The sequence below is a fragment of the Phoxinus phoxinus genome (assembly GCF_949152265.1).
Source record: "Phoxinus phoxinus genome assembly, chromosome: 12".
Lineage (NCBI taxonomy): Eukaryota > Metazoa > Chordata > Actinopteri > Cypriniformes > Leuciscidae > Phoxinus > Phoxinus phoxinus.
This window is the reverse complement of record NC_136887.1, coordinates 12,456,007-12,472,472: the sequence shown is the minus strand read 5'-3', so window position 1 is coordinate 12,472,472 and position 16,466 is coordinate 12,456,007. Positions and strand designations below refer to the sequence as shown.

Here is a 16,466-nt window from a genome sequence, read left to right as displayed (position 1 = left end):
TTAAAAGAACTGTATTCTATTTGGATATATTTTAAAATGTAATTTATTCCTATGATGCAAAGCTGAATTATCAGCATCATTACTCCAGTCTTCAGTGTCACATGATCCTTCAGAAATCATTCTAATATGCTGATTTGCTGCTCAAAAAACATTTCAAATTATTATCAATGTTGAAATATTTTTGTTGAAACCGTGATTACATTTTTTTTCTATTTTTCCATTACCATTTGCTGAATACAAAGTTCAAAAGAAGAGGATTATTTGAAATATTTTGTAATATATATATTTAATATGTCTTTGCTAAATAAAAGTATGAAAAAAAAACTTTTGAAAGGTAGTGTGTGTATATATATGTATTATGCCGAACTACATTATTTTAAATAATTTAATTATTATAACTGACATTTCTGACTCTATGGCCCACAAAAAAGTCAAAATGATTTTAATTAAAACATTTAAAAACATGTTCAGAGGTGTATTCAAGTCATTTATGTATTTTTTGACTAAATAATAGATAAGATTAAAAAAAAAAATGATTTGAAAGGTAAATAGTGCTGAGGTTTGATACTGCCAGAGTATCACACATGAAAAATATTCAGCAGTATCGTGCACTTGCAATATGTTGATCAAGAATTCACGTCTGCCTTTGCGTAGTACTTGCGTAAAGTGTGTTTCTGGCCTAACCTGCCTTACAAAGCAAATTTGATTTGCCACACAGAGGTCACTGGTTGAATTTCCGTTCAACAACATTAGTAAGTTGCTGCTATGCAGTCACAAATTCTATTCTTGTAACAGATGAATAAATTTGGCCTCCCATAGTGCTGTAATTTGAAGCAGCGGCGCTCCGTCCTTCCAGATCCGACATCCCAAGACTTTCCTGACGCACTCTTACAGGAATCAAGCTGGAACGAGGACATGGCACCCTCCAGGGAACAACTCACAGTTCTGAGGCTCGCTAGTGGTTAACTGCCGACTTCCCTCGGGGTTCTGGAGGGTTGTAGATGGCAAAGATGGTGGAGGTAGTGATGAACGGCGGGGAAGAGAGTGGGAGAGAGAAAGACAGAGAGAGAGGAAGAGCACAGTGGAAGTGCCAGCACTATAACAAATGGGCCTCCAGCCGAAGCCAGTGCAATCCTTGGCGTATGTAGCGCACCAGTTCTGTCATGCTGCTGTGCTGCGTCAACGGTTCCATTACTGAGTCCAGCTCCACAAAGAACTCTGGCAGAAGAGAGAGATAGACACACACACACACACATCAGTGATCGTCAACATGGGAAGTTTGACACTCTGGTAAATCATATATAACAGCTGTTGATGATCTTTTGGACATTAAAGGGATGGTTTGAAGTAATTTCAACCTATAGGGTCCTTTGCACCATGACCTCGAGCCAAACTTTTTTTCCCTTGGTCGAACATTATTAAAGTTAGAGCTTATTCAGAGATATCAGCCGAATAGTTTAGTGCAGGCGCTAATGGATCCAAGGTTGTATCTCGTGATTTACCCCACTAATAATGCCCGGAATGGTACCAAACTTCTACAGTAGTACAAATAGGTTCTGTACTCATAAAATGAGGCATTGGAAAGTTTGTAAGTACATCAGGAGTTTATTTAAATAACACTTGCCTGATGGTTTATGCTACCACTAACCCGGACGTCGAGGTCACTTCAGTGATTTGGGAAAAGCCCGTAAAAGTCTCGCACGATCACCGTTGCTGTAAAAGTTTTTTGGTATATCCAATTTTTTTTATTCAGCTTGCTGGCAAGGAGCCGTAACTGCAACATCTAACCCAAAAATCATGTGGGGCCATTGACGGCATTCAAAAGTAGTCATGTATTCAGACAAAAAAGTTCTTAAGAATATATTTGAGGACTTCTTAAAGGGATAGTTCACCCAAAAATTCAAATTCTGTAATTTACTCACTCTCAAGTTGTTCTAAAACCTGTTTAAATGTATTTGTTATGTGGAACACAAAATAAGATATTTTGAAGAATAATAACCAAACAGGTAACCAAACCTTTTGAAGGTATCCAAACAGTTGAGGGGCACCATTGACTTCCAAAGTACTTTTTTCAACAATGGAATTCAATGTCTACCATCAATTTGGTTACAGACATTCTTCAAAATATCTTGTTTTGTGTTCAGCAGAAGAAAGACATGCATACAGGTTTTGGAACAACTTGAGGGTGAGTAAATTATGACAGAATTCGAATTTTAGGGTGAACTATTTCATGAATTGCATTTAGGAACATACCAGAACAATCTCATGGCAATTCAGATCTATTTAAATGTTGGTGGCTTATTCATATGAATTTTAACATTTTCGTACTTATTTCGAAGTCTTCTTTACGCTTCTTTAGGCTAAGACCATTTCGGTCTTCTTACGTCCCAGTGACGGGTATGTTTAGGGGTGCTTACTTTTTTTCTAATAATCATATGCTTTTGTATGATTCCATTAAGTATCAAGATTTTTAAGAATTAACTTAACTCTTTCCCCGCCATTGATGGAATTTTCTGTAATTTATGACACAAAATTTTCCCAACATTGCAGGAATTTTCAATCAATCCATGTTTTCACTGTTACACGGTAGGGGGCGCTATTACACATAATCTGAAAGAGGCGAGACTGTACATTTTTTTGAGTTCACTTACTTAATTTTTTTTAGTAAACCCATTGCCCTAAAATTATTAAGTAAATAAGCGTAATGCTTAATTGAAAAAATTAAGTTACGTGAACTTGACAATTCCACATTACTTATTCTTTTCGATTAAGCATGAAGTTTATTTACTTAATAATTTTAAGGCAACAGGTTTCCTCAATTTTTTTAAATTAAGTCAACTGATCACTTTTTACAGGCGAAAAAGATTCAGAAACAGGCGACAAAAGCATTGCTTGCATGTTAGTCTTTCACAAATTTTTTATTTTATTTTTTTAGCTTTTAGTAAAATGTTGCTTTTTTGTGAATCTTACCCAGATTCAAGTGTTGAAAAAAACAAAGCTAGCATATAATGTGTGTTTAAAAGCAAAGGCTCTGTTCTCTCTTTTGATATATTGCATGTTCAGATCATACAACAAAATATTCAGGGGGCCATGAGATTTTTGTGAAAATGATCAAAAATGCTGGCGCTGGCTGCAACTTAAAAAAAAAAAAAAAAAACGCGGGCGGGGGAAGAGTTAAGAAATGCCTTTTTTTTTTTGCCCTTTCAGCCACTGGTTTTCATGCAGCTATGATAAAAAAAACCTAAAATAAAGATAATCATTAAAAATAATCATTCTTTCTTCACTGAATACAGAAAAATCTATAATTAAAAAAACAACAACTACCAATTCATCTTAATTACATTTTCCCGGGCACTGAAAATCAAAGAGAAACATGAATGTGAATCTTCTTAAGTTTAGCCTGGAGATAACGTGAGTATCTGATGACATCACTGCCACCTACTAATGACTGCAGCAATTAGCAAACAGACGACAACAACAGACTAAAGAGTCACGTACGCGCCCGAGGACCTGCTACTGTCATAATGAGCCAATCCCGCTATCATCCTGACCAAAGCTCGTGCCCACCAGCCTTTAACTGCGTTCCTTTCTAGGAAAGACACTGAGGAGGGGAAGCTGAGAGAGTTTATTACGGCTGATTTCTGAGGCGGGGGAGACCTCGTACAACACGCGGGGTCTCAGAGCGTTTTAATTAGTCTCCTCCAGAGGACAGAGAGAGAGAGAGAGAACGAAAGAGAGGAAATGACAAGCCACATCAGATCTCAAATGCAATTAGCATAGTGGCTTTTTCATTTCTCTGGTGGTCCATATCAAAATGTTGAGTCACTGCAAGTGTGAGAGGTGAATTTCTTATATAACGCAGAAATACAGTTTATGACTGCGAAGACGAATGAGATTTATCTGCGAGGGAGAGATTTGAGGAGAATTTGGGAAAGTAATTCTTCACTTCAATGATTTTTTTTCTGTGATGCAAGATATAAAAGCCCTAAAAATGGTAGGCGAATGACAAACTGTCTCTCGACTATAGCTAATCAAAAACTTTGATAAATATTGTACGCATTGTGTTTTTCCTGAAACAGCTTAAAAGAAAGGGTCTCGTTCACTAATAATCGCGGGGATTATTCCGCGATTGTACGTACAGGAGAACTTCTTACAAAAAACGTCCACCTAAAACACGTGCGTCCGCATTTTTGTTCTTAACCTCGTTCTAATGCTAATGAATTTGGAGTTTTTTAAATGAGCAATATTTTTTTTTAAACATTTAGCAAAAACAAATTAAAACAGGAAATGATATCATATGGAGACCCCCCTTGACTGTGTGACTCAGGTTGCTGGCTACATCCTTAATTTGCATAAAACACGCCCAATCATCTCCATATAAGGGCTTTCCGCACAACATTTCCTTTATAGCCTTTCGTCGCTTTCGTCTAAACATTGTATATATATATATATCAGTATTTATCGCTCTGCTCCACTCTCTACTTGCAATCCAAAGAAAAAACAAGTGTCTGTACAAGCCGTCTACTGAACAATAAAACCTGAAATATAACTCAAAACTCATCCTACCTTGACTTTCCTGGGCCAGCTTGTCAGAGGTTTCCCAGTGTTCGTAGCTGCGCAGGATGTTGTTGGTGATGTTGACATGGCTGGCTGCCATGTGGTGGATGCGTTGGGGAATGGCCACACTTCCAGAGGCAGAGGAAGAGCCCATCACTCCAGTGCCGCTGCTGACCGAACTGACAGGAGATGGACTCAGGGACATGGGAGACGGGGTACCTGTGCTCCTGGTAGGAGACAGATGAAACATTGACCAGTGAGAAGTTTGGAAAATTCAATCCGCTGTATACCAGCATTATTTCAAACTGAGCCGGCGCTTTCCATACCCTCAAAACGGATCATTCCTATCCTTCAAAGGTAAGTTGACAAGCGACACGTTAAAAGAAAGTTCGTTGCTCAGTATATTGTTATGCTTCATTCTTAAAAATAAAGTTTCCAAAAGGGTTTTCATTCCAATGCCATAGAAGAACAATTTTGTGTTCCCCTAAGAACCTTTCAGTCAACAGTTCTTAAAAAAACAGAACCATTTTTTTCTTTGTGTGGATAACATTTTAATGAAAGAACCTTTTAAAAGAACCTTTCGTGCAATGGAATGGTTCCATACATATTAAAGGTTCTGCATGGAACCATACAGATGCTGATAAAGAACCCTTTCATTTAAAGAGTGTTGGTAACCCCGCCCACAGTGAATTCTAATTGGATAAATATCCTGCGCCACATTGCTCTATATTACTCAAATACGTTTTGATTGGCTGTGGCTTTTTAATAAAACTAGTGTCATGTATTTGTAATTACGAATTTGTAATGATGAAGTTGCAATTTAGTATATATTAACTTTCAATGTACCAAAAAATAACAGACTACAGTTGATAATAAAGCACTTTACATGTGCGGTAACACTTTACAATAAGGATCATTAGTTAACATAATGTATTAACTAACATGAACCAACCATGAGCAATACATTTGTTACTGTATTTGTTAAGCGTTGTTAACGTTAGTTAATAAAAATACAGCTGTCCGTTGTTTGTTCATGTTAGTTCACAGTGCATTAACTAATGTGTACAAGATTGTAATAAAGTATTAGTACATGCTGAAATTAACATTAAAAAAGATTAATAAATGCGGTATAAGTGCGGTTCACTATTAGTTCATGCTTGTTAACTAATATTAACTAATCAACCTTATTGTAAAGTGTTACCACAAGTGCTTTAGTATGTTAGTCAACAACACAGTGCACTTCTTTAAATCATGCAAGCAAGATTATTAAAGATAAGATTATTAAAACAATTATTTAATATGTACTTTAAAGTAACACTTTTTTTATTACAATGGCACTTTTTAAAAGTTTAGTTAAGTTTGTTAAGAAATAATCAAAAAAAGAGTACTCTCTTAAGTGGCCTTCATTGTAAAAAAATAATATTTTTTTTAAAGTACAATCAACTTGGAAGTTTAAGTCATTTCAACTCAAATTACATTAAACTGACTTTAAACAACGAGTTGAATCTTGTATGACATAAAAAAGTTGAAAATTGCTTAGCTTATTTTATTGATCATATACTTTTTTACAGTGTTTTATTTCATTAATATTATGTTATCTGCAAGTACAGCTTTTCAAAAATATACTTTAAAGATCTGAAGTACGCTTTAAGTGCACATTCAATACAATATCACACTTCTTTTTCACAAGGGTAGCACCACTACCGCCAGCTATCCGATTCTTTATATTTACCCAACAACCCTTTTATCAGTATCTCAGTACATTCTCGACAGTAACCTGCAGACACAGTCGTCCCCTCCAGACAACCACCGGCACACATATTCATTGGTCTCTTTAGTCCTGCAACCCCAAACAATCTGGTTCAGTGGCCTGTAATCCACTGAAAAATGAAAACACACTCAAGCCTCGGCCGGCTAAATTATGCGCCCTGTCAACAGCCAGGCCTGTTCGCAACGGGTTTCAGGGCTCTGCTAAGATAAATAAACTCCCTCGGAGGCGAAAAAAAAAGGCGAAAAAGATTCATGATGGTAAAGGATGAGGAGGAGGTTGAGGATGGATGTGTTGATCACACTCTTTATTGCTAATGTAGTGGCTGCAGGGGCCGGACTGGTGAGGCTAATAGCCTTTGACAGGCAGGTTGGCAGGCAAACAGCGGGCCTGGGTAGTGTCCTGCTAAAGGCCAGATCAGACACACACACAAAGTCAAACACAGCGCCTCTCGCACCAGCTCACCCCATTGGTACTCAGTTGCCATGGAGCTGACATGGAAGCGATGCTGCTTTCCCAGAGTTCATCTCTTCATGTCCTTTCATTGATGTCAAGAAACCATGACTGAGGTTTCATATCTCACACTATAGTTTTTTCCCCCCCTACTTGGCAGCGGGAGGACGTTTCAGGAGGGCCGTTCTCAAGCAAGATGGAATCTTTTCATAAGCTGGCAGAAATACAAAAGGACAAGGAGAGGAAAAATGCACGTACTTTCCATTGGCTCCCCACGGTGAGGGTGCTTGGGAACTTTTCGCAGAATTCTGAGGGAACAAGAAAACGTAGTACATAATCGGAAAATGCAAACATGGTACGTCTCGTGCAGATTAATTGCATAATTAGTGTACAATTTAACAGTGTAACATGTAATAATGGCATGCATAACTAATGAGAACATGCTATTCAAATAAATATGCAGTCAGAAACTAAGATCTCTGGCTCTTTTACTTATTTGCGAGAAACAAAGGCATGGGGTCTTACCTTGAAATACTCCATTAGTGAGCGTGAATACTTCATCGCGTGATCTTTCTTCAACTTGAACATTCGCAGGTACAGAAGTGACAAACATCGATTGCTGAAAAAGAGAAAATAGTCATTATGTGCAATTAAGATCCTGCCTAACGTATTCTAGGAATATTGAAAGAAAAAGCTGTTATGAATACTAATGCAGCTTCATCAAGGCAATGCATGGGTGTTACTTTAGCTTTGTGCACTTTTATATCCCACTGATTTGATTTTTATTAAAACACATTTTTAACCATGCCATTATTCATTATTTATGCAAATGTTTTTATGCTTTTCTGTGTTGATTTGATTGTTTTATTCTTTTCACAGACCTAGACTTTTTGTCTTAAAATATAAAAATCCATCATATAATTTTTTTTATTGCATTTCTAAAAAAAATATAATCAAAAAAGGGACATGAATATCCACCATTATATATATGAAATGATGAAAATCATTTGTCATTGAAAATCAATGAAAATCATATATGAAATGATGACGCTCCCAGAATTGTGCCATCATTTCCATCATGACCAACAATTGTATACAGTATATTAACTACAGTGTTAACGAACAGCTTGAGATGATATATAAAACAAAATGTGAAGTAAATAAAGAGATAATAACAATATAAATTCATATTTTTTTCTAATCAAGCTGTAATTTTGTCAAATCCTACAACAAATGTGACAGTGACTAAAGTAATATCAAAAATGGCGACGTTCATAGAATCGAAATCACTTTTGACACGAAGAGTCCAATCGAGCACCAGATTCATCTGTTAAATCTTCATTAACCGACAGCAGATATTATATCTGATATTATATTATATCCGTGTGGAGAGCGGAGCATTTGAGTCATAACGAACATAAAATAAAAATGACAGGAGCAGTGATCTAAAACCTTCAGAAGGAACACGAAAACCCACAACACGGCTCTATCGCACTGACGTGACCGACAACTAGTTGTCCGGTCCGGATCCGTTCACACTGCGCAGATTTTCCGAGAATGGCGGTTATGAGTCCTGAAAATGTACCGGTGTGAGTTACTGTATACGGTAGTAAAATGCGGTTGTCACTCTGTGTGTGAACATAACCGTACAACAACTGTATTCTGCTGCTGTGTGAATGTGGCTTTTAAAGGAGTCGGCTGTTTTATTCCAAAAATTCCATTTCCACCATAGGCCTACACTGTAAAAAAATATCTTCATGATTTATCACAACTTTTTATCTTTTGTCAAATCAACTTCGATAACTAATGTGTGAAGATAACATACTATTTTGAGTATCTGTTTATTAAACCATTCTTCTTCATTGTAGTAACTAAAATGTTTAATTACAACAAATTAAAAATTTTAAGGCAAAAAGTTACCTTGCTTTTTTAAGTTTAAACCAATTTTTTTTTTTTTTACAGTGTAGAGTGTTATTAAAAACAATACAAACTGTGAAAATGTGTTCAGGTGAATGTTCAAAACAAATAAATCCTGTGATAAAATAAAACAAATGATCCTGTGATGCACGTATGTCCACAGTTGGACACAGTTAGTAGTTGAAAACTAGCAATTGTGGAATTTCACAGGGCCAAAAAAACAACAACTTGAATCTTTTTGACATCAACAACAAAAACAACAACAGTATTATCACAAGCATCAGTGTGCATCAGTATGAGCAGTGAGGAAAAAGCAGCCAGTATCATGGGGTGGCTGACCTTTCAACAGTATGCTTGCGAGACACCAGATGCTTGGGACATATGCACAGCCCCATGAAACCAAAAACTAGCTTTCTCACATTTCTGACGCATCCAAACAACTGAAGTCACATTGATATACAAGCAAGGTGTCTGTCCCCCTTAAACCCGGTCAGAAGCTTTAATGGCATCTTGTTGATGCGTCTTCATTGTGCGTGAAACATTTCCCTATGTCACAGGTCAAAATCTACTGGCCTAATATATCTGAAGCCAGAGAGTAAACATCTTTTCACAGCTCTCTCAAATGCATATAATATCACCCGAACGGTATTATGTCCTCGACCCAGGTTTATAAATCATAAACGCCGCAGCCTTTGAAAATCCCTTTCGGCTGCTAGACGGCTTTCATTAACAAGCCAGAAAGACTGGCAGCTGAATTCCAATCTGCGCTGATGACTGTCATTCCGCTATAAGCGCAAAACTAACCTTGACATTCAGAATAAACAAGCCGCCGCGGCGTGACAGGCAGGCAGAGCACGGGCGGCTTTTATCTGGGCGAGAATATGTTTCTGCCGTCACCATGTGGAAATCTTTCATTATCCTCTAATAGCTTAATGAAATACAGGAATAATGATCCACTCTAAGCTGATTAAGCGCTTTAGCAGTGTTTTAAAGCTTCCTTCCAGATACGGATGATTGTCGTCGAGCGATGGCTGAGAGGAGATTTAACTGGCTGCTAGAGCAAAGCGCTGGATTTAGCTTCTGATGGTACGCGGGAACGGCGTTGGAGTTATAATACCACCCCTAACGCCCCACAGAAGGCCCGAACGCTTACACCCCTTCAAAACAACTACATCAGTTGGGTTATCAATGCAATTCGCATTTTGACCTCCATGCATGTTGGGTGTATACGGTAACTGCATATGTGACCCTAGACCACAAAACCACTCACATGGGTCAATTTGTTTGAAATTGAGATTTATACATAATCTGAAAGCTGAATAAATAAGCTTTCCATTGATGTTATGGTTTGTTACGATAGGACAATATTTGGCCGAGATACAACTATTTGATAATCTGGAATCTGAGGGTACAAAAAAAAAAACTTTAAAGAAAATCGCCTTTAAAGTTGTCCATTTATGTTCGCAATTGTGCTGCATTCACTCACAAAAAGAAATGTTTGATATATTTACGGCAGGAAATTTACAGAATATCTTCGTGGAAAATGATCTTCCCTTAATATCCTAATAATTTTTGGCATAAAACAAAAATCGATAATTTTGACCCATACAATGTTTTGTTGGCTATTGCCACAAATATATTCGTGCGACTTGTGACTGGTTTTGTGGTCCAGGGTCACATGTGACACTTTAAATAAAACAGTTTTCTCTCAAATAGGCACTGCTTTAATCTGACATCTCCAGACTATTGGCATAAAGTCTTGAGGACATTGTGTGATCATTCTGGCTACATAGTCAAGAAAGGTTCTTCTAATTGACATTTAAAGTGGTGGACCATGATTCATCTTTTTCTGTGATGTTTAAGGGTGGGTAATCTCATATAATCTGCATAACTCTCGAAGCAAAGCGGAATGCAGGGATATTCTCAAGGACAGCATGTTTACTTGCTAAAGTTCGATTCTATGAGCTTCGCAAACTTTGTAAAAATGAAGCAAGTAGCTCTTCCTCTAAAGTGTCTCCCACTCTGTCACTTTCAATCAATTTCATGTCTTGACTTAATATTTAAAGTATTAATTTCTTTCCAAAAAGAAGCTTCTTCAAAAAATAATCGTACAGACCCCAAACTTTTGAACGGTATATCAAATAGAGCAAACTTACCACAGTACAGCGAGCTTCTTCTCAGCTATTGTGGCGGAATGACTGGTGAAGTTCTTTAATCTCATTGCGTACCTTAAATAATATAGGTACATGAGTTACACCAACCTGACAGAACTATAGGTAATGACGACCATCTTTTATTTTCGATTTATCAAGATATGAAGATGGCACTGACCTGATGAGCTCTACGGTTTCTGAGTACATTGTGTAAGGTGACTTGGCCTCTAACGGGTCCCGTTCCATGGCGTTGCCACATTCGATGAACGAGAGCGCCCCGTCTGCGTAATTCACAGCTTTGCCGAACTTGTCCATCTGTGAAGCAAAAGTGGCGTTAAAGGTTGAGATAATTACGCGAATGAAAAAGACTGAGGTAATTTTCAAAGCTCGTAAAGGCATATAGAAAACAGATATCATCGGAGGAGGAGATAAAGCCATTAGACTGAGGTAATTCTCTTATGTCTGAAGATCTCTATGATAGTGCTGCAACGTGCAGATTTATGGTCACCGGACTGGCGTATATTTCCAACTTCACGACAAGTTTATGATTCCGAGCAGTTCATTTGGTGCGGTAAAGTAGTGCGAAGGGATTTTCTCCACATTTAGGGATTATGTTTTTCATCCTGACTTATCGGGTACGACCTCGTAAAGGCTAACTTGAACTCTCATGTCTCGTTTCTCAAACGCAAACGAATCAATAGCCCGAAACCACATTACGCCTGCCTCCGAAAAGAAAAAAAACCCCAACAGCATCCAACTCACGCAGACAAGCACAAACAATAAGAGCATATCTCATCTCCATAGGAGCGTAAAATAGATTTACTGACCACTTGCCTCCGCCGGCACCTCTGGAGCCGAGTCCATTCGTTTTCAAGTGAGCCCTTCAATACGAAGCGAGGGATTCATTACACGCCTGCCACTACGCTCATGTAACGCTGGCAATCAATTCCCTTTACTTTGTATTCATGACTCGGCCTATACATCGTCATAGCGATTTATGACAGAGAGGATGTAACTTGCGATAATGGACAATGTCTCCAGAGATAATTGCCTGGATCCAATTATTAGGGGGTCTGGGGGTTCTGTTTTGTAAATCTCTAACAAAGCTCCTGCTTTATGGATGCTAAGGGCAGACACAAGGGCTCTCGCTCGCCTAGATGGGAAAGTCTTCAATTATAAAAGGTCTGCCGAGAGAGCTTTTTCTCAGCTTGCTAATGGCTCTCCGTAGCGGAAGGGTTATGCGTCCGTGTAGTTAAGAGCAGTGTGACAGGAATTTTTCATCTACTCTCGCTGAGTGCTAACTTCCCATTGGAAAGAAAAATCGCTAAAGATTGCGCTAATTTCTCCTAGGCTGCAGGGAGAGTTAAACGGAGTCTCTGGCTTTGCAGATTATTCTCCTGAGTAAAAGACTTCATCATTTTGCATGTGTCTATTTATTCGGAAGAGATCTGGAGGATGTTACCAGCAGTGTTTAGCTGCCAAGATATCAGATTCAGGGTTCCCACACTATCACAATAATGCCTTATAGATGTTGGATTTACAAGGAGCAATTTGTAGCTGAACAAATCTGAGCAATCTTTTAGAGTGGAACAAAGCTAGAAAAACCATCACTAGAAATTTTGCTTGGCTTTTAAAAATTAAAAATACATTACTATTATCATTATTGTTAGTAATATTATATTTACACAACAATAAAATAAATAAATAAATAAATAATATTAATATTTTTCTGGGGCCTTTTTAAGCCAGGAAATTACAAAAAATAAAGACACACTAAAAACTCTATAATATAGAGTGTAAACATTGGTAACTGCAATTGTTGCCTTAAGGTGGGAATACTACCTGATTTAACCCATAAAACATTGTTTTGATAAATAATATTTTTGACTTGAATAAAACCAGTTAATTTTGATGTTACAATTTTAGTTGCTGTGTTTTATTTCTGTCTTTCAGTGTTTTATTAGCTATTTTAGTATAATTGCGATAGTGTTATAGTTCTTATTTTGATATTTTCTGTTATCATTTTCATCTTGTTGCGTTTATGTAATTATTATTTTTTTATATAGTTTTCATATTTTGTTTTAGGTTAATTTGAGTTATTTTAGAACATATTAACTAAATGAAAATGAGAAATGTTTAAATAAGTTTGACTATATATATATTTAGGTAATGTTTCTTTTATTTCAAGTAACCATTTTTCTAAAGGTTAAACTTTTTTGCTGGCATATAGATTCATTATAAATAGACTTACCAAAGCATCTGCCTTGTGCTTCAACTTCTTGGCTTCCTGCATGTAGTAATCTGCATTGTGAACTCTGTAATCATATAAAGATTGGTTTGTTTTTCACATATCTGCAATTGTGTGCATAAAGACGAACCTCAAATATGTAGAGCAGAGCTACTATACAATTGAAACACAGTTTAATGAACATGTAATACATATGTCAGTTATTACCCAAAATAATCACATGGCTGTTACATACGTGTTATTAAATGTGAGTTTAGGTCTCCTGGGCTCCATGTGCTCAATGGACAGTGTTGAAGGGTTTGACCAGAGGTCTGTGTCCGACTGACCATTGCCATGAAAACCCCCGGACGGCTTGCTGTGACCATCTTCATCCTGGGAACGCAAGAGAACAATAAAATGACGATTAGCCTTTAACAGCTTGAATAATACATAAAGGATCCATTCACTCGTTTGTCTGTTCTGCATCTACTCAGTGTTTTTATTTTTAGGGCCATTTATTTGGATTGATTTTGGATGATGGGCACATGGGAGCTATTCACGTGTCTTGAAGGCTATTTTGAAACCTTTCCAAAAAGGTAATTAGTTTAGCAAAAACACATGAAATGTCCATCCATCCATCCATCCATCCATCCATCCATCCATCCATCCATCCATCCATCCATCCATGCATCCATGCATCCATCCATCCATCCATCCATCCATCCATCCATCCATCCATCCATCCATCCATCCATCCATCCATCCATGCATCCATGCATCCATCCATCCATCCATCCATCCATCCATCCATCCATCCATCCATCCATCCATCCATCCATCTTACAGTGCTGGTCTTTGAATGGGAGAAGGATTTGTTCTCTCCTTTGCAGTGTTTGTGTGACGAGGACGATGACGAAGAGCAGGAGGCAGGGATTGTGCGGGTGGAGGAGAGTGTGTTTGGGACAGTGGAGGTGCTTCCTTCCTGACTGAGGGAGCTGCATTCACTGCTCCTCCGTGGGCGTCCCACCGGCTCATCCGACAGCGGCGACAGTAGAGGCGGTAACAGTTTATCATCCCGCTTGCGAGGTTGCTTCTTCAATGAACTTGGAAGAAAAAAACAAAATCGAAAACATTTCTTTCTATGCACAGGACACACAAATATTGGATTTTAGGACTTGCAGTGTAAATGCAGCATAATACCTCAGACTTATCAGACATTTCCTAATTATAGACATCCTGTTTAAGTACGATCAGGAGAAGCAATAAGATATCGTCCCCGTCCTAAAATATATTAGGACTTGTTTGCAGAGAATGCATCTTAAATTAAGTTCTTACCCAACTCTCATAGCCAAATAGTTTTTTAACATTTTGTGAGGTTACCACACAATGGCCTTTATTTTGAAGATATGTTCTCTGAAAACATCTTACAACTGATGATCATGCAATGCTTTTTGAACTACATCAGAATAGAGATGCCACTCATTATATGTTTTAAGAACGATCATCTAACGCTGACTGCTCAGACACACAACCTTCTGCAAAAATCTGTTTACGAATGCGAACAAACCAAAACTCCATGTGGCGACACATATGTGGATTACTACTTGCATCGGAATGAAAATATGAAAAACAAAATCACAATGTGTCCATGTTTTTGTGACAGGTGGAGTTTCACCGAGAGACAGAGCCTGTCGGCTTATTGTATATTTGATGCTGCATGTGAGGGACGATTCCTTTTTTATTACAATAATGAAAAATACAGTTTCATGGCCAGTAAGAAATATGTATGCTCTATAAATGTTCTCTTTTTACTTGACATTGATGCTGCATTAGTCCAAGCCTAATAGGTCCAGGCTTTTAAATTCAACATGAAGATATGGAAAAAATAGCAGACAACAATTGACAATTTCTGTTCCTTTTTTGTCCTTTTTCTAGAACAATAAGGGACAGACAAAATGTAATGTGCAGATGAAAGTGGAGGTGGTGGCATGTGCATGTGCTCTGATATAAACTCGGCTAAATTAATTTACATAAGTGCTTACATGTCTAAACTTAGCCTAAGTGCTAAATAAAGAAGCTCCTCTGAGACAGACTGTCCTGGACAGCAGCATATTTTATTTTTTTGCCTTGGTTTATTAGGCTGAAAATATGCTATAAAACATGAGTCTCATCAGTTAACAACACTAAATAAAAAGGCTTCTTTGCTTTTCTAATTCAATTAAAAGGGTGAATGCGTTGAATGAGCTGATTTAAAACACACTGGGCAGGTGATAACAGTAAATAGCCCGAGGGTGCTAAACACTTCCAGTAATAGACGTTAGCGGTGGCTAATAATTTAACGTAGCATTGCTGATCGTATCATCAAGATTCGCTGCCGCTAGTCGTGTCGCAGTGCGGTGGGCACTCAGGCGGACAGGACAAGCACACGACCCCTGTCATGCGTGTGTCTTTGATGGGCTCTAGCCTGTCCCGACACTAATTGAATATCTAAAATTAGCAGTAGCCGTTGTGCTGGTGTCAGTGTTAAATTACTGTAATGCAGTGGGACAAAGCAGGCAGGCAGCGCGGGAGGGTGACCTGCTGCTCACCCTGCGTATCCCAGCGTTCTCTCAAAGGACATAAGACGGAGTGGGCTACTAAGCTGAGTTGGCAAAATCTCTGTGCACATGTGGCAAAAACATCAGGGGACATTGGCAGAAAGTGTTAAAGAAAAAGCGAAACATTGCGGGCTGTTTGTATGGAGGATTTCAGCAGAGTCACTGAAGTCACTGATTTGAACGCAATCTAATGAGAATCCTTCCATTGAAAAGAAATAAATGAATTGGAAATCAAAACGAAAAGTCACTAGACAAGCTCCCGCGGCAAGCTAGGGGATGGTGTGATAATGTAGGCAACAAGCCACGAGTCAGTATAGAATACTTACTCTTTTGTGCTGGAGACCTTGTGGTTGTGTATGGGCGAAATACAAGGAGGAAGCAGCAGTGCGTCTTTGTCCATCCGAAGCTTCTTGCCTCCACTCATCACGTCACAGTGCTCAGACTGCAGAGAGAGAGAGAGAAGTTAATTACCACTGTCCAGAATTTAACATGTTATTTAGCTTGGCAGGATGGAGAACGAGTTGAAACATCTACACTAGGCCTCAAACAAACATCTTTTTTTAGTCTAAGACTATATAGTGTTAGATAGTGTTCAGAATTCTGTACTGAGGTCTGGATAACCTGGTGGTGGTGGTGGTTAAAGATCAGGGATAATAACTGAGGATGTTTTCACATATAGTACACTTTAAATGAACCAAACCCCTTTCAGTTAAAGTGAACCAGAAAGGAAAGTGACCTCAATGCTTTTGGTGACTTAACTGACTTAAAATGAACTCCCTTAGGTAGTCTGACTA

General features: G+C 38.0%; 1 protein-coding gene across 1 annotated transcript in view; it reads right to left on the bottom strand.

Annotated features, from left to right (window-relative positions):
* Nucleotides 1-217: 217 nt before the first annotated feature.
* The window catches only part of aff2 (AF4/FMR2 family, member 2), a 229,136-nt gene continuing 212,887 nt past the window's right edge, over nucleotides 218-16,466 (bottom strand). Inside the window, exons 12-21 of the mRNA XM_079631376.1 lie at nucleotides 15,999-16,114; nucleotides 13,920-14,178; nucleotides 13,332-13,468; nucleotides 13,100-13,163; nucleotides 11,027-11,163; nucleotides 10,852-10,923; nucleotides 7,304-7,397; nucleotides 7,037-7,086; nucleotides 4,567-4,784; nucleotides 218-1,218 (exon numbers count right to left, since the gene is read on the bottom strand). Of these exons, the coding sequence (XP_079487502.1) occupies nucleotides 1,097-1,218; nucleotides 4,567-4,784; nucleotides 7,037-7,086; nucleotides 7,304-7,397; nucleotides 10,852-10,923; nucleotides 11,027-11,163; nucleotides 13,100-13,163; nucleotides 13,332-13,468; nucleotides 13,920-14,178; nucleotides 15,999-16,114 (1,269 nt within the window). The 3' untranslated portion in view covers nucleotides 218-1,096. The remainder of the gene's footprint in view (nucleotides 1,219-4,566; nucleotides 4,785-7,036; nucleotides 7,087-7,303; nucleotides 7,398-10,851; nucleotides 10,924-11,026; nucleotides 11,164-13,099; nucleotides 13,164-13,331; nucleotides 13,469-13,919; nucleotides 14,179-15,998; nucleotides 16,115-16,466) is intronic.